General features: G+C 43.0%; 1 protein-coding gene across 1 annotated transcript; it reads left to right on the top strand.

The window, feature by feature from the left end:
• The first annotated feature begins 251 nt into the window (after positions 1 to 251).
• RFESD (Rieske Fe-S domain containing) lies at positions 252 to 2,598 on the top strand. The gene is made up of 4 exons (XM_071580456.1): positions 252 to 380; positions 1,055 to 1,235; positions 1,328 to 1,362; positions 1,557 to 2,598. The coding sequence occupies exons 1-4, from the start codon at positions 303 to 305 to the stop codon at positions 1,848 to 1,850; spliced, it is 588 nt and encodes a 195-aa protein (XP_071436557.1). The 5' UTR covers positions 252 to 302; the 3' UTR covers positions 1,851 to 2,598.
• Positions 2,599 to 24,892: the final 22,294 nt, after the last annotated feature.

Below are 24,892 nucleotides of genomic sequence, written 5' to 3'. Positions count from 1 at the left end.
GCTGCTGATGCTGACAACGCATGTCATGTAACCTGTGACTTTCAGCAGGATTGAGAGAAGGCAGTGATCGCATGGGCGCACAGCAAGGGCAGCAGCAGAACTCCAAGCTCTCCTCTGCTGTTATCAGGCCAGCCCCAGCATGTCCCTGCTTCTTATCAGCTGGAGCAGAGCTGGGTTCTGACGTGCTGAGCCTCCATACAACCTGACATAGGGAGTTATAGGGGCTGGCTCCACTGCACCGTGTTTGCACATAAAGAGGGACACAAACAAGGCAGGGCAGATAGACACTGTGAAGAGAGGCAATGCTGGACCTCATAATCCTCAGCATCCATTTCTTCATCTGCATTCTCATCTCCATTGTCATCTGGCGTGGACCAAAGGTACAGTGTTGCTTTCAGTGACTCTGGATCCCCCTGCAGCCAGAAACCCCCCTACCCACGGTTCCCCTTTGGGCTCCATGTTTATTAGCACTTGTTTTAGCCTGATTTTTCTGAGGAAGTGAGGGTAGCATGGTTGTACTGGGAATTTGAAAGGAACTGGAACACAGTAGCTTATTGTAAGTAAACCTAATGGGAAAGCACGTTTTTGTCATAAAGCTGTTAAATAATCTTTTAGCAGAGGGAGAGCCTGTTCAATGTTTGAAATACGTAAGAGGAGGAAGGGAGAGGCAGGTACATACATAGGTAAATTTTATAGTATTTTACATTTACCATCTTTGTATTTGTTTGCATATGGTTTTTGAGGTGAGAAGGTGGTTATGGTGCAGAGTAAACGAATAGTGATTGAGAATTTATCTTGTCTCAGCCTCAGTTATCAAGTTGTCAACAGCTGGTTCTCCTTGTCCCAGTTCTGTTAATGAACACATGGACTGAACATTATCACCAAACTTCCGTGCTTTTCTTCATCTGCATGTTGATAGTCTTACACTGAAACTTCCCCTTTCACCTCATGCATCAGTGTTTTCTGTGTGATGTCCCCCGTACCCAGAGAAATCCAAATGTGAACTACTTTATAAGTGGCTTTTTCATTTGTGTGTGTGTTTTTATATTTTAAGGATGTGGATTTGCACAGCTCAAGCACAGAAACAGATGAAACAGGGCCAGGTGGTCTTATATGCATTGGCAAAGAAGAAAACATAAAGAAGTCTGGAAGAATAACAGCCAAAATCAATGGCAGAGAAATTGTTGTTTTCTATCACGACGGGAAATTTCATGCTCTGGACTCTCGTTGCTACCGTAAGATACTTCCACATATGATCTCAATGCTGCAACAATTAAGCAAAATATGTTTGCTACATAAATAATGATGATGTTTTGCCATGTTTCAGATGAAGGAGGCCCTTTGTGTCTTGGAGAAATAGAGGTATGTAAGCAAAATAAAAATAATGCAGCAGCCTAGAGTCATGTGAAAACACTAATGCATTTTTTCTAATACTTTTATCTGAGAGTAACATTGAAAAAATTGTTATATATGTGTAACAGCAGACAGCCAGACAGCCAAATCATCCAATGCATCTATTGTCTTAGATCACTTGCTGTCTTTTCTTCTTCCTACAGGATATCAATGGCCAAGCATGTATTGTTTGTCCTTGGCATAAGTTTAAAATTACCTTGGAAACAGGAGAAGGATTATATGAAGGAATAAACCCTTTGGAGCCATCACCAACACCACAGTGGAAATCAAAAGGAGTCAAACAAAGGATTCACAAGGTCACAATAGACAATGGAAACGTTTATGTGTGTCCTCCAGATTTGTCTGTGAGCTTTGACTCTGATTATTTTGCTGAGAAGTACAAAAATGGTGGTGAGTTAGCTATGCAAAAACAAAGCCCCTCAAAAGCAGCAGAGTAGGTCATGACCAGAAAGCAGAATCCTGGGGAGTGCACCCCAATGAAGAAGCATTATCATAAAATTAAAATGTACTGTGCCATGAAGACTATCTCCAGATTAAATTCTAGTGTTATGTTAAAGGATTGAAACCCATAGAAATGGATAAGAAGCCCTGCGTTGTCAAAAATGTGACTGATCTTGTGCTGAGGATTTTTTTTTTGTACTTGCATTTCAAAAAGACTTTTTTACAGCAGAGTGCCTCATAATATTTGAAATTTTAGAAGCCCTATTTTGCTAGAACTCTTTTACATTATAAGAGGGGGATATAGTATATTACGGCTTATAAAACTTATTACATAGTTAAAGGTCAATAGTCAGTTGTAAAGGTTATGTTTATATACTTAACAGTTTATACTTACAATGCCTTTAGTATAAATGACATGTAAATTTTTAACTTTTTATGTATTTGAGTGATATTTTGGTGTTTAGTAAGTGCCACAAATGAAAGTACAAAACTTGACCATATTTAGGTGAGCTTTTCTATGCTTATTTGTGCATTAATACTGTGAGTCTGGAGAGATATTTGTTTTCCTTCTCCTCATGGAATGACTCTTGTTAGGTCATCAAATAATGTGACAAGGATTTGCTACATATACTTTGTTCTTCCTGATTCTCTTGGTTAAAGTGGAAGCTGTTGTGTATGGTATGTGATATAGTGGCCATTGATTGCTTGTTTTTATTTATCATAAATACATTTTTTATACATTCATTTGAAAAAATGTGCTTTCTCTTTGGAGCCAAAAGTTGTGTTTCTCTGTGTGTGTTCGCTGTATAATATCACACCTGCTCTGAAAACTGAGCAGCATTGGATCACTGAGGCTGGAAAAGACCTCTGAGACCATCCAGTCCAACTGCTAACCCAGCACTGCCAAGCCCACCACTAAGACATGTCCCCAAGTGCCACATGTACACATCTTTTAAATACCTTTTGAATATATCCTCTTGTATGGCTGCAATTCTTCAGCATGGTTCGGGGTTTATTGTGATTTTTTGGCCTTTTTGCAAATTTCACTCAGAGCCAAGTTCAGTTTGAAATGCTTGTTTTTCCACAGGTTTCTCTTGACTGCTGTTTTTAATGTATGCCATGGATAACTAAGTCTGTGTCAACACTATCGTTCATACAAATTTATGTAAAAGTAGTGTGGCAGAGGGAGGTTTCAGAAGAAAATATCTGTGTCCCGTTGTTTACAATGAAAAAAGTAGAGTACAAAATCAATTTATTTTACCACTTCTAAATTGTAATAACCACCTTTGGTCACACTTCCTGATGCTGTTTTTGTGGTCAACAGGAAGAAGTGGCTTCTTGAGAGTGCTGTTGAGTTGACCTATTTCAGTTTTGTGTTTTATAAGAACTACAGCATGAAAATGTTTTCTTCCTCCTCCTCCCCCTCTCACTGAACACTCAGGCAGCAAGTGCCTGCCTTGTCAGATGAATCACATCTACAGAAAATGCTGTTGTACTGACCAGTTCTGTGTTTTGATGGGGTTTTTTTAATTACTATTTCTTTGTTTGCTTTTAAATGAATATGTAAATTCCTCTTGCAACCACAGGGTAGATGGAAGGAAGGTGGGACAGATGATACAGCTGTTACCCCAAGGGGCTTGAGAGGTGCCAAATGTGTTGGAGAATTGCTTCCCTTCACTCCCTCCTCAACCAACTACTTGCATTTGTGGTGAAACTAAACACACATACTGTGTCCAAGTGAAACATATGGATCATTAAAAGGAAAGTATTACAAAATCTTCAGATATACCTGCATTGACTGATGCGATTGCTGAGATATTGCTTTTATTGACTTTTTTTTAAGTAATGCATCGTAAAAATGAATTATTTAAATTAATAAAGATGCAGTTCAGTTTAGGAAACACGAAGTCCAAACAATATGCTATTGCCGGTATGACATTCAGAAGAATGCTAGTAACAAGAAGTTTTATTTAAAAGCTTCACAAACATGTTCATATTAGTGGAAGAGTGCTCAGGTTTTTGCAAAACTGGATTTACTGTCTAAAATTCAGCAAAGTGTTTAATCATATGCTTCCTGTTAATCATATGGACTAGGGGAAACTGCATGTCCAGGTGTTGTCCTTTATCTTCTGTACTTCTCAGGCATAATAACTATCTGCAAGGTTTTAAGGGGTTTTGCTTTTAAATTAACATGTTCTTATTCCCAAGAAGACTGCATTAAAAATCTAAATTAACACTAAAAGTTTGCCAGTTAGTTTGCCTTCTCCTCAATTTTCATCTTGATGATCACAGAAGGAACAGAGAGCAGCTGTGAACAAAGGAGGGAGGGCTGATGGGCTGCTAGTTTTTTATTTTAGTTCTTTTTTCCCCTCTCTTTTTCCTTCTTTTTTCTTTTTTCGTTTATTTTTGACAGCAAAGAACAAAGCCTGCAGCATGTTAAAAAGTCACTGTATAACAAAATGCACTATATTCTGAGCTTTATGCACCAAAATCAAAAATACTATACACATTTATTGTCCCAGAGTTGAACATTTTGAGTCTCTTGTCTTTCCAGCCCTTTCGAGGCTTCTATTTATAATATCTCATTAAGACATGGAAAACACGGAGATTATCCTGAACGGGAGCCAGTGAAGAGATTGGTCGTGAGGGATGGAAGAGAGTGTGGGGGGATCTCAGATGTGGTGGTAGAGCAGCCAAAGCCGGATGAGGAGTGAGGAGCCGGACAGGAGAGAAGAGGGGTTGCTGGTCCTCACAAGAGAAGGATACTTGAGAGGTGAAAACCAGGAAGGGCAGCAAAAAGCACTTTTGGGAGCAAGGAGACTGAAGCATAGTGCGGGACCGTCCGGGGAATGCCTGGAGGGCATGGCGGAAGGCTGGGAGTTGGCTGTTCGCAGTCAGAGACTAACACTGGAACAAGGAGGGAGACGAGGAGTTAAATTACGGCAGTGAGACTGAGGTGGCGTTTAAGGGACGACAACAGACAGAAGGAATGAGTAGCTGTGGGCAAGAGAACACTGAGTCACTGGATAATTGCCAATTCCTGGAGAGATGTGTCAATGAGAGTGATAAACCAAAGCATTCAGGAGTGGTTTTGTTGCTTTTGGGCGGAATCTAGTTTAATTTGACAAATGATGTTTTCCCGTCATTAATCGGCCAGGCAAAGAGAAGAGAAATATATTTTGTGCTCTGGAATGAAAACTTCCGTGATGATTCTGCAAGATATTCCAGCTCTATAAGCTGCTTTCACAAGCAGCTTGAACAGAGTAAGTTATGTTTATCTTTTCATGGAGTCATCTTTTCAAGAAAGACAGGTGAAAACTATGACTGTAGTAATCTGAAGTGCAGCATGAGCCTTGAACTGACATAGATTCACTGTAAACTTTGATTAGACAGTACTAACTGTAAGGCTGGATACTGTAGATTTTCCTTCTGCCTTATTCTGCAGTGTCTCCCTGACTGCACTCAGTGTTGCACATTAAATAAAGGACACCTTCAAAGTAAAACTTGCTGTTAAGTAGGGATTGAAAAGTTCATGAACGTATCCCCTTATGGAGCACATTCTTTGGAAAGAGTAGTCTTTGCAAGATAACAGACCACAGACAGAAAAATACCCACCCAGTAGGAAAACAATTTTAAAAGCAACCTTTCACTGTTGAAGCAGTTTTCAATAGCTTTGTGCTGTTCCTAATGTCATACTTAATATTGAAATTAAATCAGTTCTGAAATTTGCACCTCTGGCTTCTGAAATGATTAAGAGAAGTATCTCATATGGTTCCCTTGCTCATAGTACAAACGGATTGTGAGAGTCAGATTCCCATTACTCTATCCCCTTGGCTTGGCAGCTGCATTCCAAGGTTTCTGGGGGAAGCAGGAAATGGGGAATGGATATAATATCACAGAGAGGTACTTAAATGTCTGTGTGTGTGAGGGGAGGCTGCTCTTTGCTGGCAGAGCCATGGGACAGCTGCTTGCCTCAGCAGACCGGGCCACCGGGGTCTTCCACACCCTCTTTGCACCTGAGGCATCTGGGATCTGTGGTTCTCTGTCGGATCAGCAAATTCAGCCAGCATATGCTAAGGGATGCAGGACGAGTCTGTGAGGCTTAAAAGGGTGTGATAAGTTTGGTCAGTTCTTTGAACTCTATCCAGCAGACACTGGTTTTGATGTGGCATTTATTCATGCAAATCTACGGATTTTGTTAAGTGGATTTTTTTAATTGAATGAAGAATTAAGCAGTTTTCAGTGTCTGACATTTATAAATTATTGAACTAGAATAAAAGTGAAAGTGATTGTTTTGTCTGTAGGCACACAAACTGGAAAATTGGTGCAGATATCCTAATTAACACATTCATGACTCTTCCTCCATGAGGAGAGTTTCCTGACAAGCAGTGGTTGTGATGCTTGAATAGTGGGATTGTTCTCCTGAAACAGATGTTTCAGATGGTTTGTTGTACTACTACCAAAGTAGTTAGAAATATAAAGCTAATGAAGGAAAAACTACCCCAGAAATAATCATCCTACATGAAAAGAAAATGTGTGTTATCTTATTAAAACAACAACAACAAAAGTTATAATTAATTCAAGTCTTCAGATTACAATTAATTTTGGTTGGGTTTGTGATTGACTAAGGAGCCAGATAACACAGAGATTACAGATAAAGGTAATGCCTCTTTATTAACCCATCCACTGTAACAGAAAAACTAGAAAAGCTTTTACTCACACTGAAGTGAGGCTGTAGCATCTTGAGGCTTTTCTGGTTTTTTTTTTTTAGTGTATATATGTGAGTTGTTTAATAGGAGATTTCACCTCTGCTTGCAAATGTCCTGCCTTGATTTCAATTAATATCAAAGATTCACATTCAAGAAAAAACTATTTTTCACAGTGTCTGCTGAACACCCCCCCACCACCAAAAAAAAATTCGCATGTTTAATTGACACAGATTACTACAGGAAAAATGGAATGATTGTGTAGTTGCATTTTGGCCCAGGAAAGCACAACAGAGCAGTGAAGTGATGTCCTCCCCCTATATTCATTATATGGCCTTGAATGTTCCTAGCACCTGGAACACCTGGCTCCTGGCTCAGCAGCCCAGAGACGAGCACCATCCCCTGCATTTGAAGAGCTATAGAAGTTCAGGATCAGCAGCACCTCCCAGGAGGCTGTATCACCTTGCAGTGCTCATGGTATTTTTCATAAGACTCAGCACTGAAAGAATATCCAAAGCTCACAATCAGCCTGGAGGTGTAGGTGTTCTCAACAATTTTCATTATCGATTTGTTTGTGCTAAGCAGAACAAAGGGTTGATGTTAACTAAATTGATGTTCAAGATCCACACCTGTGTCAGGTTGTTATAGGTAAAATTGACCGAATTATTGAGTTGAAGTCGTTTTGAATAAAATTTGAAAGTATTAATAGGCAACTAAGCAAAGTCACAGCACTGGGCTCAGTAAGGAGAAACTTCACTTTTTCTCCCTGACTGGCAAAGATTTGGCAGCTTACAGTCCCAAGTTATAGTCTTCTTACTTCCTCTTTTCATCATGGGTCTTTTTCCATAATCGATTTCTTCCACAACATCTGCCTTGTGACTGGGGTCTTCTTTTCCTCTTCGTTAGATCGTATAGTGGTCTTGTGATGTTTTTAGATACCAAAATGGGATGAACAGTCTGGCTGCACATGTTTTTCGGACACGCAGGGTCCACGCTATCCACCCATCCCCGATAAATGTGGTTTTATATTTAAACCTTACACCTTTTATGGAAATCACAAGGTATATTACAAAATACATTTGAGAAAGTTCCCAAATAGTCTACAGTCTCACAGGATACATGAAGCAAAAATATTTCAATCCTATTTTTGCAATTCAGCCTTAGTTCCTCAAAAACAGCTAAGCGTTATAAATTTATTAAATAGCCACAAAGCTTTCTATGCCATAACAATACTCTTTAAGCTTTATTATTATTCCTTTTAATTGGTTTCGATGAGCAAATTTACTTCAGGTGTTCATTACAAAGTCACAATGAGGGGCAATGGCTTTAAAGTGAAAGAGGGCAGGTTTCGATTAGGCATTGGGAAGGAATTCTTTATTGTGAGGGTGGTGAGGCATTGGCACAAGTTGTCCAGAGAAGTTGTGGATGCCCCATGCCTGAAGTATTCAAGACCAGGTTTGGATGGAGCTTTGTGCAACGTGGTCTAGTGGTGACATCCTTGCCCATGACAGGGAGGCTGAAACAAAGTGATATTTAAGATCCCTTCCAATCCAAACCACTCTGTGATTTTGTGATTTCATTACTTTATGTGATGTAGTACTCCTGGATATTTTTTCAGTTATTTTTTAATAGCTGATAACTGGTTAAATTTTAACTATAGAGACAAAACATAATGACATTTAAGAATGTGCTACTTCTGTGTTGATCTCTTATCCCAATGGGCTTTGCTTTAATAATTCGGACAAGCCAAGTTTTATCAGTAATGTTCTGCTCATTTCATGGACATCTTTTACCAAGTTTTTCTTTGCTGTCCAGAATGGAACTATCCAAGACCATTCATAGCAGTAAAATACAGTATATCACTAATATTGCCTGATCAAGCCTGCATTTTCAAATTTTATCAGGCAGTTCCCTGGTGACTAATGTAACCAGTGCTTCATAGCTGTGAAACTGAAGAAGAAATAAACATTTTAAATGTTCCCTAGTTTTGGTATAGGTTAGTATTTGTCTATTAAAGAAAAAGTGAAAATGCTGCAAATGAAACAAACAAAAAAAATATACTAAATGTGGTTTTGGCATTTACCCAAACACTCATATCTTCCCAGTGCAAAATGGAAACAAGAAGCAACCCACAAGTTCCCTCAGGCTAAAGAAAATAAATTAGATTTCTTGTCTTTTTAAGTTCAAACAGGACAAAAAGAGCACTGTTGTAAATCCCTTCCTGAGATGTCAGATAAGCGATGGAGCTCATAGTGGCTGCCCCTTGCTCAGGGCAGCAGTTTTGCTCTCTAACATTGGTGACCGTTACTGAAGCAGTGACACATTTACCTTCTTCTTACCTGTGTGGGGCAGTTTTGTCAGAATACTCCCAAACCCTCCCTGTTCAGTCTTAGGACAAACCACATTGCCCATCAGAGACGGGTGGGGAGGAGGGGGAAGGACTGTCTTTTGTTGCTGCCACGCCCTTCTAAGTCCTTTCTGTGGGACTTGGCTGCATGTGGAAAAAGAACACGAGTTTATTTACAGAATTGTTCCAGGTGAAATAAAAAGTGCAACTTCACACTGGCAAACTTGTTCAGCATTAAACAGGCTTCTGTAACATCCTCTCTATGCCTCAGGAGCAACATAAGCATTAGTAAAGAATGAATACTTCTAACAAAATCGTTGTCAAGGTCTTTCATCTTCAAGTTTCCCTGCAGGCTGGGAAATGGAACAATGGAGGGTGAGGCGCTCAACAGCCAGCAGACTTCAGGTCTTTATTTCAAAGGGGAGGAACTGAGTTTCCAAAACAAGGCGCCCTGACTCTATACAAGTCTAGCTGACTGCAGCTGTGTCCTGTCCTGATGAGCATGGGGCATGCATGATGCGGAGACGGGATGTCAGCAGAACACTTGAGGTTTAAGAGGAGCTATGGTATGTCGTTTTGCACATAAATGCATATTACACAAACTATCTCTGCAAATAAAGCTCTAACTGCCAGGTTGTGGCACTTCATCAGTCACGAATGAGGTAACTCTGCGATCATGTCTTCACTGAGATGACCATCCTTTCCAGTCTAATAATTCAGGTTCCAACAAACAGAAGCCTTACAATTTAGTGGTATTGTAGCACCTAAAAAATCCGTGGAGAAACACAGCTGCTGCCTCCCCCCTGCCTTGTGCCCGTTTTGAGGGAACCATGGGCAATTTCTGCTTTATTGACCCTGAATTCCTCTGACAGGCTGAGAAGTTGCCTGTGGCCAATCTCCTCTTTCTCAAGTGGCTCCTGACCCTTCTCCAGCACATTGGCCACAATGCAGTCACCAGCACCTGCTACCTGCCACCAGACCAGCAGGAGGGAGGTCTCCTGTTGGAGGCCATGATGGAGCTAATGGAGTTTGTAATGCTGCCTGGAGCAGCAAGCTGTGGCTTTCCTGGCCCACCAGAGCTTGAGTACTCAGAAGTCCCTGGCAGCCCCCTCTCTCCAAGAACTGCCTGGAAGACCAGCCCCACACTACACCCTTCTGCTTCAGGGGGCTGCTTCACACCTCTTCAGTCACCTGGGTTGAGACCAAGGCTTTGATATGTGCAGGTGAAGGTGCTGGTGGAGTTCATGGTTGAAAACTGTGTTGATATCTTAGGGGAGGAGATGGCTGGCCTCTCCTGTCCATCAGCCCAAGCAACCCCTGTCCCCAGTGACAGGCTTAAGGAAGAACCAGAGGGTTGTCACAGCCTGAGGCTTGGGATATCAGAAAACTCAAAGTCAAGAAGACAACTGGTGAAGGGCTTTGGGTGGGTTTTGCTTCAAGTGTTCTTGGCTTCTAAGAAGTTGCTTTGCTGCATGTTTGTACATTTTAGAAGTGCATTTGGAACAGCAAAGTGGCCCTGGAGGCAGAGCAGACAGGGGACTATCAGGTAAAAACCTGTCTGGATAAATTCCTCTTTGCCAGACATCTTTAAAGAAGATGGGGGGGACACAGTGGCAGAGTCCAAAAGTCAGGTGTCTGTCAGCTTCAAAAACTCTGGGCCAATGTGTCCCAGGGACGGGTGCACTTTCTGCTCTGCCCACTGCTTGCAGCCCATCTCCTGATTATGGGTCCATCCTACTCAGAAAATGACACATTGTAACCCAAAATGGCATGCTTGTTTCCCAAGTGTATTAGGCATATGTTGAATTCAACTCCAAAATAGCCTAGAAAAACAGACGGGAGTAGCTACCATCTTCAGAGGGCTTTTCCTCAGCTCCTACTTTATCATGGCTTCATCCAGTCTGTTTTGGGGTGGGTGGACTGTGCAAGATGTGGATGATGCAAGCCAGTGTCTTCTCTGCAGAGCTAAGGTGGTGATGATTTGGTAATTGGTCACTTACTAATCCAGGCTATCTCTTGCCACCTTTTAACTCCAAACTGTCTTGTTTAGGTGCCTTCAGCTTTGCCTCCAGCCTCACCCCAGTGTGTGGCAGAGTCCCTGGTACATGTGAACAGCAGATGTGATTTGTGGAATAAAGACTCTACATGTGATAGGGCTATAGAGAGGTATGTTTATTCTGGGTCTGGCTGTACGTGGGATAGCTCCTCCAAAAACATGCTCACCTGGTCGAGCTAACAGCTTGTTTATATGCAAGTAAGTTATACATTTTCATTATTTCTTTATGCATAAATATTATTTTCTTAGAAAAGGCAGGGTTATTATAATGAGTTCTAAGAACTGATTTCCATCTTCTCCGCCCCCATGCACCTCCGTCTTGCACCTGCACCTTTCCTCCTGGTAATTAGGGGTCAGGATCTCTGGTGGTCTTTGGGGATGAAGTTTGTAGTCTTCCTCGGGTGAACTTTTCACCTTTGGCTCAAAACTGCCCCAAACCAGATCTGTTGGCAACTATAACCAGTCTAATTGGCGAATTTCTCTAATTATCCTGTTCTTTTGACATATCTTCTAATTTATCTCTGTTTCATATGGTGTCCAGTCTATTTTAGTTAGTACAAGAAATCCCTAAGGCCCCTTAGTATAGAAGCTTCAAGGACACATCTGTACCTTGTGATTTTTGCCATATTCTAAGCTACTTTATATAAAGTGATTTTTATAATAACTATTAAGCAAATTCTATAATAGACATTACCAATCAATAAGGATAAGTCCCTCCAATCAGGTGAGCCTTTCAGAGGAAGGGAGGTAAAAATGAGCCTTGTTAGCTTAAAAATGAGAACTGACTCCAGTGGGTACCCGGGCCTGGTGCTCACAAATGTGGGTGAGCTTATCAAAGAAGTTGAGAGTGGAGGGAACCTGGGCTGTAGTGACCTGATCTCAGGAACATGAGACTGACAAGGGTCCAGGTCAGGACTGTGAACTTCAGCAGAACGAGCTTTCAGGTGTTTGAAGAATTGGTGGATGAGATCCCTTGGGATCTATCCTTTATCTTAGAGCACAAGGGCTCTCCATTCCAGTGTGTAAGGAATCAAGCAAAGCAAGCAGGCAACCATCGAGGATCAGTGGGGAGTAAACTGAGGAATAAAAGGAAATGCACAGCAAGAGGCAGCAGGGCCTTGTGGCCTGGGGACAGTGCAGAGATACTCTTTGGATGTTTAGGGAGGGGATCAAAAAAGCCAAGGCACAGATGCAACAGGACTTGGCAAGGGATGTGAAGAATAACAAGAAGGGATTCTTTAAGGAAGGACACCAGTCAGAAAACAAAGGCCAAGGAGAGTGCACCCCCTGATATACAAGAAGGGAGAACTGGTACAAACAGATATGGAGAAGGCTGAGGTACTCACGAAATTCTTTGCCTCAGACTTCACTGGCCAGCAGGCTTCTGATAACTCTTGAGTCCCTGAGGCTCCAGGTGCGAGTTGGAGGACCAAAGTCCCTCTAATTTGATTGTTTCTGAACAGACCATCTTTCATGCTGACCAGTCTGGTTTTTGGGTTGCATTTTTCTAGCAATTGCAATGCTATTAATAAAGTAAGAGATGCTAAACCTAGTTACTACAAAATATGTAATGCTAATCATACTTTTATTTACCTCAATTTAGAAAAAATAAAGTGCAAAACCACGTTATTTATTCATGGATTAAATCAACATTTTATTTTTAATTTGGAGAGCTGATATTCAGAAATGTCAGCTTCTAACTGAATACTATTCATATGAAAATTTATCAGATCTATCCTGGTCCTTCTCAGTGGTTTCAGAAGTAACATATTTAGTGCAGATCTGAAAATAAATTTTTAAAAATATAATAAAATAATAATTAAAAAACCCTGACAAGCAAAAATTCAAAGATCAATTGTGAAAATAAAAAAATTACAGACTGCTATGAATTTCCATCTCTATCCTCTTCAGTGGGAGCAATTGACAGCTTGAATTCTTGCAGAACCAGTGCTTAGAGTTGTATTTTCCACATCATCTATCCATCAGACTGTAGTAGTAAATTTTGACTAAAGTGAACTGAGGGTGGAAAATCCTCAAAGGCACAAAATTCCTCATAGCTTTGTAAAAATAGGCAGTTCACTAGAAAGACCTTAACTAACTTCTTCGGAGATGACAGTCAAAACAAGAATCCTTCTGTGACCATATGTTATATACCCAGGTTCTGAGTCAAGGAAACAGTCATTCACTGGCTCCTGTCCCCAAACATGACCCATTTATAAGGACAGTTTCATTTATGCCCTTTTATCACATGCCATTTCCCACATCATATACAGAATTACCATCCAGCAAAGGCTCCTATGTGGCCAAACACCTCTGGAGAAAGGGCTGCTCTTCCAGAATAAGCAGTATGAGTGTGGAATAATGCAAGGGGCTACAAGGCTAAAATTAAGTGATTTTTCTGTTACAGTGAAAGCACTAAGGACAACATTCAATTCTGTGAAAAACATTCAATTACCTAACTGTCTTGGTTTGAGATAAGCAACTGCCAACCCCCCCAAGCACAGAGAGAACACACACAGCTCTTGCTGCTTTCTTGCTACCTTGATACTGGCCTTTGTAGTTGGAGACATGCAGACAGCAGAGAAGGCTGAGAACTAGAAAATGGCAGTGAAATCATAACAGAAAGGAAAACAATAGAAATCAGAAAAATCAGGAAAATAAAGGGGAATAAAAGAAACAAACAGATGATTGAAAGTCTAGCTGTGAACTAGATTTGTGGATTTTTCTAACCAAAACAATTTTTTTAAATATGACATGGCCATCCAATGGCCACTTGGCAGATGTTTAACAAATGTCTAAAGAAAGCTAATTAACAATGTGCTCTGTCTTTTAATTCTGTAACAGTGCAGTTGTCTGAAAAAAGAGTTTGAAGGTAACTTGAAACAGGAAACTTACTCCTGATAAAGTTCTTTTTATGACTCACTGAGACCTTACAACTTTGATAGGTGAATAATTGGGTTTGTTATTTGTATATTTAGGTATCATCTTTGTTCTTTAATTTTCTTTTCTTAAAATGGACTTTAACTCACATGTTTCACTGACATCATTTTCATCAATAACTCACATGTTTCACTGACATCATGAATGCTATCTGCATTCCTGTTACATGTTTTTACTAAGAAAAAGCAGAAACATGCTTTTAATAAGAAAAACTGGAAACTTACACATTACTGAACAGAAGTGTGGGCAGGCAAAGGGCAGAGCTTCTGTGGGAGCACACTGAATAGTTTGAGGCACTTTGCTCTCTAGAATTCACATGGTGGGTCACTGAGTCTTTAAGTGCTTATCCAGAGGATCATAAAGTGGATTAAAATAGCCCAGAACTTTAATCTTTCCCTGCCCCCAAATATCAGCCGCATCTCTGTCCAGGGTGGTCCTGGACAGAGGACCCTGTGGAAGAGGAGACCCAGGCAGCAGAGACTGTGGAGGGGTTTGATCAGGGTATGTCATCAGGCTTACCCAGAAGAGACCCTTGCTCCCTCTCTGATGGGGAGCTCCTGCCACTTCCCCATGGCCTGTGGTGATTGCTCCACGCCCACTTCTCCCTGCAGCTCAGCCTCAGCCCAAGGCCAAGTTGACAAGTCTTGGCAAGGGAAACCAGTGCAGGCTGGGGTGAGAGTGATGCTTTGCTGCATGACATGGTGGTTCAAGTCCACCTTGTGGCAATGGATTCTATTTCTAAAAGAGCAGAAACAACATATAAACTACTTTTTTTTGATCCTTTGACCTGCATTCTAATGCAATTAATAGCACTTGTTAAATTATGACATGAGAAAGAAGCTCTGCATCTACTGTTGGGGATTCCCACCAGTTGTGAGTGGGGTTTCTTCTGCAGCACATAGTGCTTTCAACGTTTCACTTCTGTATGGGGTGAAGGGCTCAAAGTTTGGGGCAGGTAGGCACGAGATGGGTCCCCTCATGATACAGGACTTTGTTCCCTTCACTGCAGAAGGCAGTGACTATGTGGGACATCTAGAATTGAATCTGGTAATCCATGTCTCACCCTCAGCAGCTTTCCATAGCTAGTTGCTTGCACAGCTCTGTTCTACCACAAACTTGATCTAGTTTAAATTTGAAAAGTGACAGTTTTCTTTCTCATTCTCGTCCCTAAAGATCATTTCCCACCCCTTCATCATTTTGTTTCAATATTGTGCTGATATTACTTGATCTGTTACACTCAGACTAGAAAAAACAAGTAGTTAAAGTAGATTTCAATAAATGGCCAGGAGCAGATAACATATTTGAGAACATTCATCAGAAATGGTTACAAGAAAACAGAATTGCACGTGGGGTCTGTGTATTATTGGAGGTGCCAGTATTTTGAAAAACTGCTTTAGCAGGCCCTGGGGAATGCCAAAGCAGTGGGACTAGGCACCATTCCTGGTGAGATGACAGTGTGTGACAGAGAATGACATCAAGGGTGTGGATAAACACAGTGGTTGGAAGGTGTTGGAGAGGCTCCAGTGAAGTTCCACATCACTGGCTTTTGGAGGAAGGGCGGTAAGTATGCCAATAAGGGGGGTCCTGTGGGCATAATAATCCTCTTGCATTTTCAAAAAGCCTTTGAGAGGCTTTTTGCAAAGCTTATTAAACTTTGTAAAGAAAATCAGTTGCCACAAGTTTGGATGAGAGGTTGGTGGTTTTGGAGTTGAAAGCTGGTGTAAGAAGAGGAAGTGAAGGACAAGGCTTAGTGGTCACTCTCTAAGAGGGAGATTTGTGCATTCATGGGATAATTCAGGTCAGACGGGACCTCTGAATGTCATCTAACCCAGCCTCCACTCCAAGCATGTTTAATGGGCTCAGGTTGTGCAAGAAATTCTTCAGTCCTTGAATACCTCCAAAAATAGCCATTCCACAACTTGATACAAAAGCCTTGGAATTTGTGCTGTTTTTTCTTGATGCCTTCAACTGTAACCTCTAGAAGGCATCGAACAGTGAAACCCATTGTGTTGGAGGGACAGCAGACTTCATCTGGGAGTGACAGTGCCATCACTGAAATAGGCTTCCATATACAGGGAGCATTGAACTTGGTGTCCTTAATGTCCTTTCCAACCTATTCTGTGATTCATGTAGGGAAATTAAAAAAAAAAAAGTGTCTCCAAGTGCTTCCTATGCAATTTTTCTGGTGTGGTTATGCTGAAAACTGCTAGTGGTCCTTAACACCATCCCTCCTTTCATTCCTTGCTTTCCCACACACAGACAGCTTTTGTTGATAGGGCTGTGGCAGATGGCTACAACAATGAAAAACCTTTTTTGTTTGTGCTTTGTCCGGGCAGGGGGTCTTGGCCGGTAGATCCTGAAGCAGCTGTGTCTAGTCTGGATAAGCATCAACAAAGCCAAGGCTGTCTCAGGTTATTTTTGGCCATATTAGGAGGAAACGGCTCTGTACAGTAAAGTGCTTTTTTTTTTGTTATTTAGAATTATCTTCTGTCTTTGGAGGAAAAAAAACCCCAAACCTGGAAATTTATCTCTCCTGGAACAACATGGTTTCTCATGCACCTAAAGCTGAAACCATCAACGCAGCACCTTTGTGTAATGGGCACTCAGATAATGAGAAGGCCTGGCAACAACTTTAATTTCAAGTGCATTAAATCTCCTCAATGTCCTAAAAATATAGGCTAGATAGTTCTGTATGAATCCATTCAAGGAAGGCTGCATCTTCTACAAGGGAAAATTCCTCCTTCTTGATTTGCCTGCAATTAGGTCCCTGCACTGGATAATATCATTCCCCTTTGTTATCAAGGACTGCATATTTGGTTTCAGTGCTTTATCTGAGGTACTCACTGGAAAGCTACAACAGAAACATTTGAAAAAAAAACCCAATAATGTTACAGTGCAAACTGCACAAGAGTGAACATGTGATTGTTTCCTGAACCCTGTCAAAGACTCCCTTTTCTGCAGTTGTTTGTCAGTGGCAATGGCAAATGCCTGCTGCCTGAAATGTTTGCTGATCACAGGGTATTCAACTTCCAGATTGCCAAACAGGGAATAGTCAAGAAATCCTCTGTAATCCTCTCAGTTAAACAATCTTTTACAGCTTTCCCTTCCAGTGCCCATGTAACTTGCTCAATGTATCTGGGGTAGGGGTGCCAAGCAACTTCTCTGTGATATTTATTATTCTGCCAAATTGAACTCATTTCCTTTCCTGTTTTGTTTGTTTATATGAAATGTATTACACAGTCCCTCAGCAGTGCAGGCAAAAACTGGGTTATGGACCTACATTCACAGGAGAACAGACAGCATTCTCATCTAATTTTAATGCTTGCTTTTTAAATGTCATTTTCAATTTTCTGATTGCTGGAGCATTATTATAACAGTTCAGTATTTTAGTCTGTATGCTCTAAGTGCTGTTCACCAGCTAAGATGACTGCCACATCCACCACCTTCTTACTTTGCCAGAACTGATAGTTCTGTCAGTGCCAAGTAGTTTCCCAGGTGGTTAAAGGAAGGTGTGAGAGAAAAATAAGTGTTTTCTGCAACTCCACCATCTCAGTTGTTACCCCTGCCCTTGGCACCCTTAGGCAGGACCAGGTCAGCAGCAATGACTAAGCTATGTTAATTGGAGTTCTGGGTTAATTAGGTCATGTCTCATTAGGACTGCCTTATTTACCAGCCCAGTTTTTCTTATGGGTACATGTAATTAAAGACAAATTATATATGTGTCTGTGCATACATATTTGTGTATGCATATGCACATAGACATTTATTTATTTATTTTATTTAGCTATACTAGGTTGTGCTCAGTAGTGTTGAAAGAACTTCTGCCGAAGGTTTCCTCATTTTCAACAGACAGACTGCTACAAGTTCAAATGTAATGATTCCAAAGAATCCTTAGTGACCTTTAAAAAGTACACAGATAGACATGGTTGCAAAATTTTGAGTGCTCTGAGTGTGTTGACTTACAAAGTTAACATCATACACCTATTGTTTGAACACCACTGAGGTTTTGGATGTGGAGGATGATACATCACAGTAGGAGGAGTCAGAGGATCATCCGTGGAAAAAAATCAGTCATTCCCTTTGATTGCCTACTTTTTTTAAACTCACCTCAGAAACTTGGATTTAAACTTTACGGTGGGGGAAAGAAAAACAAAACATAAGCTCCACCTGCCACTTGTCTTAGTTTTCTAGGCAAATATCGAAAAGCAGAAGTTGGAATGGAATAAAATGTGTGAAAACAAAAATTATTGTTTTGTTTTATGGTTTGTTTTGGGTTTTTTTCAGTAGGCCCTGTAGAATTTGTAATAAAAAGACAAGTACTTCATTAGCATTCATTAGCAAGTATTAATACTTAAGATTTTTTTAAATGGCCCTACCCATCAATACTATATTGGTATAAAAACTTTAACAGTGACATTAAATGGCGTCTCCTACATTTGCCAATAGTGTAATAGTGCTTCTCTCAAAGTATGGACTGTTGCAGGCAAAGCTCTATTAATTTGTTGTAGTTTGGGATTATTATGTAAATTCTCTCCCCTGCCACTTAACTGCCCAGGCCAGCGGTTAACAAAAGAGGCAGTTAACTGTGATCGCTGGGGTGGGGGCAGGTTTGTCTCTTTTGGTTTTTTTTTTTGGATATTCTGCTCAGTCTTGGCTCGGCGGAAGGGGGGAGTGGGGACTCCAAGGAGGCAGGCTGCCCTGCTGGTTACTGCTGGGGTTTTTCCCTGGCTGTCTTGCCGCTGCCTACTTCGGACCACCTTTTCCTGCCGTGCTGCTGCCTGCCTTGGATTTGCTGCTTCTTGGACGGGGAACACAGGGGGAAGAGACTGAGTCCATCTGAAAGCCCACTGCTCGTCTGTTTCGCTGGAGAGGGACTGAAACTCACTCTGCAGCCAGCCGAGTTGTGACAAGGACACTTAAGTATAACCTTTTCTCCCGGAGGAAAACCTGCTGGGTTTTGTTGTTTTTTTTTTTTCTCTTATGGTGTTGGGGAAGTGGGTTGCACTAGTCTGTTTACATATATATATATATATAGCAGTTATCCTTCTTGTATTAAAATTCCTTTTCTTAAATTTGATAAAGAGTGGTGTGATTGTTGTGGAGGGGGCCCCTCCCCTGCTTGTGGGTAAAACATTTTGGTTTTTCCCCTCAAACCGAGACATTTCTTGGCGCCCAACGTGGGGCTTGTAAACAAAGAAGGATAACTGCTATTTTGTGGCACCATGTGGGTCTTGAGCTTAGGGTTCATCAGGACCATCCTGTATAATATATTGGCTTTTTGTTGGTACAAATTCATGCCAAAAGGAGCGGCAGGTTTAAGTCTTATCAACAAATCAATGAGCAAAACTCAAATAGCCGCAATTATTATTGAGTTCTTACTCTGGATTTATGGTGCCATGAATTCGATGCCTTTGGATGTCATGTGGGTGGTGCTCTCCAGGCTGTTTTCCTGCCGCAACCTAAGCTGCTACCTCTGGGGATTCAGTGATAATAGTACGGACCCTTGGGAAGGAACAAAGGGGAATCTCTTCTCCCAACCCTTTGTCCATTCCCCATTCAAGTCTGCTACAACAGCTTTTGAGATGTTTAAATTCTCCCTGGATGCCAGAGATATCTTGCTCTTTATGGTTTTTCTGCAGGGTTGTATCCCTGCAGCTTACAGAATGTTTGAAGGTAGGGCCAGGGTTTTTCCAGAATGCATTCAGAAACCTAGCCCAGTGAAGGGGGAAAAGCGAGAGAATAAAACCCCTGATGCCACAGTGAAGGGAGAAAAGGATGAGGCTAAACCAGGAGGACAGGCCAAGCCTATGGAAGTTGCCCCTATTCAGAAAAGGAAATATAAGACCAAATTAGACCATCCAGCAGACGATGAGGGGGCTGCTGCACCTCCACAGCAAGCAGACCCAGAGCCTGAGATCATCACTGAGTCATTGTCATTTGATAATCTCCGTAGTTTGCGGAAAGACATTGCTCGACACCCGGGTGAGCCCATCCTGACTTGGTTGATCCGAGTTTGGGACCTTATGGGTGAAACCTTACAACTGGATGGTGCTGAAGCCAGGTTTTTTGGGGGCTCTGGCCCAGGACGTGGCTATTGAACAGGTGTTCGTGAGGGAATCAAAGCCCCTTTCACTCTGGGCACGACTTCTAACGAGTATAAGAGAGAAGTTTGTTTATAGAGAAATCCTGCAGGAACATCATATTAGGAAGACTTGGAAGACGATAGAAGAAGGAATTTTACGTCTGAGGGAGATGGCAATGATGGACGTGCTTTTTGGAAGAGGTGGGCAAGCCAATAATGACCCTGACAAGGTCAGATGCACACCACATATGTGGTGGGACCTTTCACGCTCGGGGCCAGCTGAATACACCGATTTCCTGGCATCCATGTATAGGGAAGAGAACCATGAAACAGTGGGCGCAGTAGCAAATAAGCTCCGGATATATGAAAGCATGACCCACAGCCCAATGCAGGCCCGTATTTCTGCTGTAGAGACATTGGTTGAGAGTCTCAAGACGCTGCCTGCAGAGGTAAAAGCGATCAGAGAGGAAATTAGGGAAAGTCTCCAAGTGGCACCAGTGCGAATGAGAACCTCTGAAGTCAGAGCCAGACGCCCCCCAGCCAGAGGAAGTGGACAGACCTCACGAACTGAGATGTGGTACTTCCTGGCCAAACATGGAGAAGACATGGGACGGTGGGATGGGAAACCCACCCGTGCCCTTGCAGCCCGAGTACAAGAACTGAAGGAGAATGGAAGAAGGTCAGTGAGAGTAAGTGCAGTCCCAGTTTCCCACGGGCAAGAATCTGACCCACAGGAGGGCACCTCCCAGGTGTACTCATCGAGAAAAGGTTCTGACCGCTATGACCAGGATCAGTGTTAGAGGGGCCCTGCCTCTAGCCAGGTAGAGGCACGGGACAACCGTGTCTATTGGACTGTGTGGATTCGATGGCCTGGTACATCAGACCCACAAAAGTATAAGGCTTTGGTTGATACTGGCGCTCAATGCACATTAATGCCATCAGGACATGTGGGCTCAGAAACTATTTCTATTTCTGGGGTGACAGGGGGATCTCAAGAGTTGACTGTGCTAGAAGCTGAAGTGAGCTTGACAGGGAGAGATTGGCAGAAACACCCCATTGTGACTGGTCCAGCCGCCCCATGTATCCTGGGCATTGACTACCTCAGGAATGGATATTTTAAGGACCCAAAGGGGCATAGATGGGCTTTTGGAATAGCCACTGTACAGACAGAAGGGATTGAACAATTGAACTCATTGCCAGGTCTCTCAGAAAGTCCTTCTGCTGTTGGACTGTTGAAAGTTGAGGAACAGCAAGTGCCAATTGCCACCACGACAGTGCACCGTCGGCAATACCGAACGAACCGTGATGCTGTGATCCCCATCCATAAGATGATCCGTGAACTGGAGAGCCAAGGGGTGGTCAGCAAAACCCACTCACCCTTCAACAGCCCCATCTGGCCTGTGCATAAGTCTGATGGAGAATGGAGATTGACTGTGGACTATCGTGGCTTGAATGAAGTTACCCCACCGCTGAGTGCCGCTGTGCCGGACATGCTGGAGCTCCAGTATGAACTGGAGTCCAGGGCAGCAAAGTGGTATGCCACTATTGACATTGCTAATGCGTTCTTCTCCATTCCTCTGGCACCAGAGTGCAGGCCACAGTTTGCTTTTACCTGGAGGGGCGTGCAGTACACCTGGAACCGACTACCCCAGGGGTGGAAACACAGTCCCACCATCTGTCATGGACTGATCCAGACTGCACTGGAGAAGGGTGAGGCTCCAGAACACCTGCAATACATTGATGACATCATTGTGTGGGGGGACACAGCAGAAGAGGTTTTTCAGAAAGGAGAGAAAATCATCCAGATCCTTTTGGGAGCTGGCTTTGCCATCAAACGGAGTAAGGTTAAGGGACCAGCCCAAGAGATCCAGTTCCTGGGAGTGAAGTGGCAGGATGGACGCCGTCAGATTCCAACAGAAGTCATCAATAAGATCACAGCAATGTCTCCACCCACCAGCAAAAAGGAAACACAAGCCTTCCTGGGTGCCATAGGGTTCTGGAGGATGCATATCCCAGCATACAGTCAGATCGTAAGCCCTCTCTACTTGGTAACCCGTAAGAAGAATGATTTCCACTGGGGCCCTGAGCAGCAACAAGCCTTTGACCAGATTAAGCATGAGATTGCTCAGGCTGTAGCCCTTGGACCAGTCAGGACAGGACCAGACATACAGAACATGCTCTACTCCGCTGCCGGGAATAATGGCCTGTCTTGGAGCCTTTGGCAGAAGGTGCCTGGTGAGACTCGAGGCCGACCACTTGGATTCTGGAGCCGAGGCTACAGAGGATCTGAAGCCAACTATACCCCCACAGAGAAAGAGATCCTAGCCGCCTATGAAGGAGTTCAAGCCGCCTCAGAGGTGATTGGCACAGAAGCACAGCTGTTTCTGGCACCTCGACTACCAGTGCTGAAGTGGATGTTGTCAGGACAGGCTGCCTCTACACATCACGCCACTGATGCTACCTGGAGCAAGTGGATTGCCCTGATTACGCAGCGCGCCCGTATAGGAAAATCAAATCGCCCTGGGATCCTGGAAATCATCACAAACTGGCCTGAAGGTGAAAATTTTGGTCTAGCAGATGAAGAGGAAGAGCGGGTGACACGTGCGGAAGAAGCTCCACCATACAATCAATTGCCAAAAGAGGAAATACGCTACGCCCTCTTCACCGATGGCTCCTGTCGCATTGTAGGGACTAATCGCAAATGGAAAGCAGCTGCATGGAGTCCCACACGACAAGTTGCAGAAGCTACTGAAGGAGAAGGTGGGTCGAGTCAGTTTGCAGAGCTTAAAGCCGTGCAGTTGGCCCTGGACATTGCTGAACGAGAGAAATGGCCAAAGCTTTACCTCTACACCGACTCATGGATGGTGGCCAATGCTCTCTGGGGATGGTTAGACCGATGGAAGAAAACCAATTGGAAACGCAGAGGGAAACCCATCTGGGCTGCCGATATATGGCAAGATATTGCCACCCGAGTAGAGAAGCTGATTGTGAGAGTCCGCCACGTAGACGCACACGTGCCCAAAAATCGGGCCAATGAGGAACATCTCAACAACCAACAGGCAGACCGAGCTGCGCAAGTGAAAGTATCACAGACAGATCTGGACTGGCAGCACAAGGGAGAGCTGTTCTTGGCTCGATGGGCCCACGATGCCTCGGGCCATCAGGGCAGAGATGCCACTTATAAATGGGCACGAGACCGAGGGGTGGATTTAACCATGGACATTATCTCTCAGGTTATCCACGACTGCGAGACATGTGCTGCCATTAAGCAGGCTAAGAGAGTGAAGCCCCTGTGGTATGGTGGGCGCTGGGATAAGTATAAGTACGGGGAGGCCTGGCAGGTTGACTACATCACACTGCCACAGACCCGCCAAGGCAAGCGCTATGTGCTCACCATGGTGGAAGCAACCACAGGGTGGCTGGAGACACACCCAGTGCCTCACGCCACTGCTCGGAACACCATCCTAGGCCTGGAAAAACAAGTGCTGTGGCGACATGGCACCCCAGAACGAATTGAGTCAGATAATGGAACTCATTTCAAAAACAGCTTAGTTGCTACCTGGGCGAGAGAACATGGCATTGAGTGGGTGTATCATATCCCCTACCATGCACCAGCTGCCGGGAAAGTTGAGCGGTGTAATGGACTGTTGAAAACCACTTTGAAGGCGTTGGGTGGAGGGACTTTCAAACACTGGGATCAACACTTAGCAAAGGCTACATGGCTAGTCAACACTAGAGGCTCTGTCAATCGAGCCGGCCCTGCCCAATCAGAACCCCTTCACACTGTAGATGGAGACAAAGTCCCTGTAATACACCTGAGAGGTATGCTAGGGAAAACAGTCTGGATCAACCCTGCCTCAGGCAAAGGCAAACCCATTCGTGGGGTTGTCTTTGCTCAAGGATCTGGTTCCACCTGGTGGGTGATGCAGGAAGATGGAGAGACACGATGTATACCTCAAGGGGAACTTATCTCTGGGTAAACGACTCATATTACTGTATTTGTAAACACTTAATTATTTGAAAGAAAATTTAAGTTTAATGTAGAGTATCGGCATGGAAGAGAATTTAGGGGTGGATAATGTTGTAGTTTGGGATTATTATGTAAATTCTCTCCCCTGCCACTTAACTGCCCAGGCCAGCGGTTAACAAAAGAGGCAGTTAACTGTGATCGCTGGGGTGGGGGCAGGTTTGTCTCTTTTGGTTTTTTTTTTTGGATATTCTGCTCAGTCTTGGCTCGGCGGAAGGGGGGAGTGGGGACTCCAAGGAGGCAGGCTGCCCTGCTGGTTACTGCTGGGGTTTTTCCCTGGCTGTCTTGCCGCTGCCTACTTCGGACCACCTTTTCCTGCCGTGCTGCTGCCTGCCTTGGATTTGCTGCTTCTTGGACGGGGAACACAGGGGGAAGAGACTGAGTCCATCTGAAAGCCCACTGCTCGTCTGTTTCGCTGGAGAGGGACTGAAACTCACTCTGCAGCCAGCCGAGTTGTGACAAGGACACTTAAGTATAACCTTTTCTCCCGGAGGAAAACCTGCTGGGTTTTGTTGTTTTTTTTTTTTCTCTTATGGTGTTGGGGAAGTGGGTTGCACTAGTCTGTTTACATATATATATATATATATAGCAGTTATCCTTCTTGTATTAAAATTCCTTTTCTTAAATTTGATAAAGAGTGGTGTGATTGTTGTGGAGGGGGCCCCTCCCCTGCTTGTGGGTAAAACATTTTGGTTTTTCCCCTCAAACCGAGACATAATTATTCTGTTAATAATCGTATCAAGTCCTGTTTTGAATGCATTCTTGCCCGTGGGATTAACAGTAGCATGTGTTCACATAAGAGAGTGTTGTTTATCAAGTGGTGTGCCTAAAACAGTTTTACTCTCTTTCGTTATTTTAGTGTGTAATAGTAGTATCTGAC

The sequence above is a fragment of the Pithys albifrons genome, chromosome Z (assembly GCF_047495875.1).
Source record: "Pithys albifrons albifrons isolate INPA30051 chromosome Z, PitAlb_v1, whole genome shotgun sequence".
In the NCBI taxonomy this organism is placed as follows: domain Eukaryota; kingdom Metazoa; phylum Chordata; class Aves; order Passeriformes; family Thamnophilidae; genus Pithys; species Pithys albifrons.
This window is presented reverse-complemented; position numbering and strand designations above follow the sequence as displayed.

Bases quoted from the DNA above. Each gene is read 5' to 3' on its own strand.
- RFESD (XM_071580456.1), top strand. From the start codon at position 303: ATGCTGGACCTCATAATCCTCAGCATCCATTTCTTCATCTGCATTCTC. The intron at 381-1,054 runs GTACAGTGTTGC...TTATATTTTAAG, and splicing joins TCATCTGGCGTGGACCAAAG to GATGTGGATTTGCACAGCTC. The intron at 1,363-1,556 runs GTATGTAAGCAA...TTCTTCCTACAG, and splicing joins TGTGTCTTGGAGAAATAGAG to GATATCAATGGCCAAGCATG.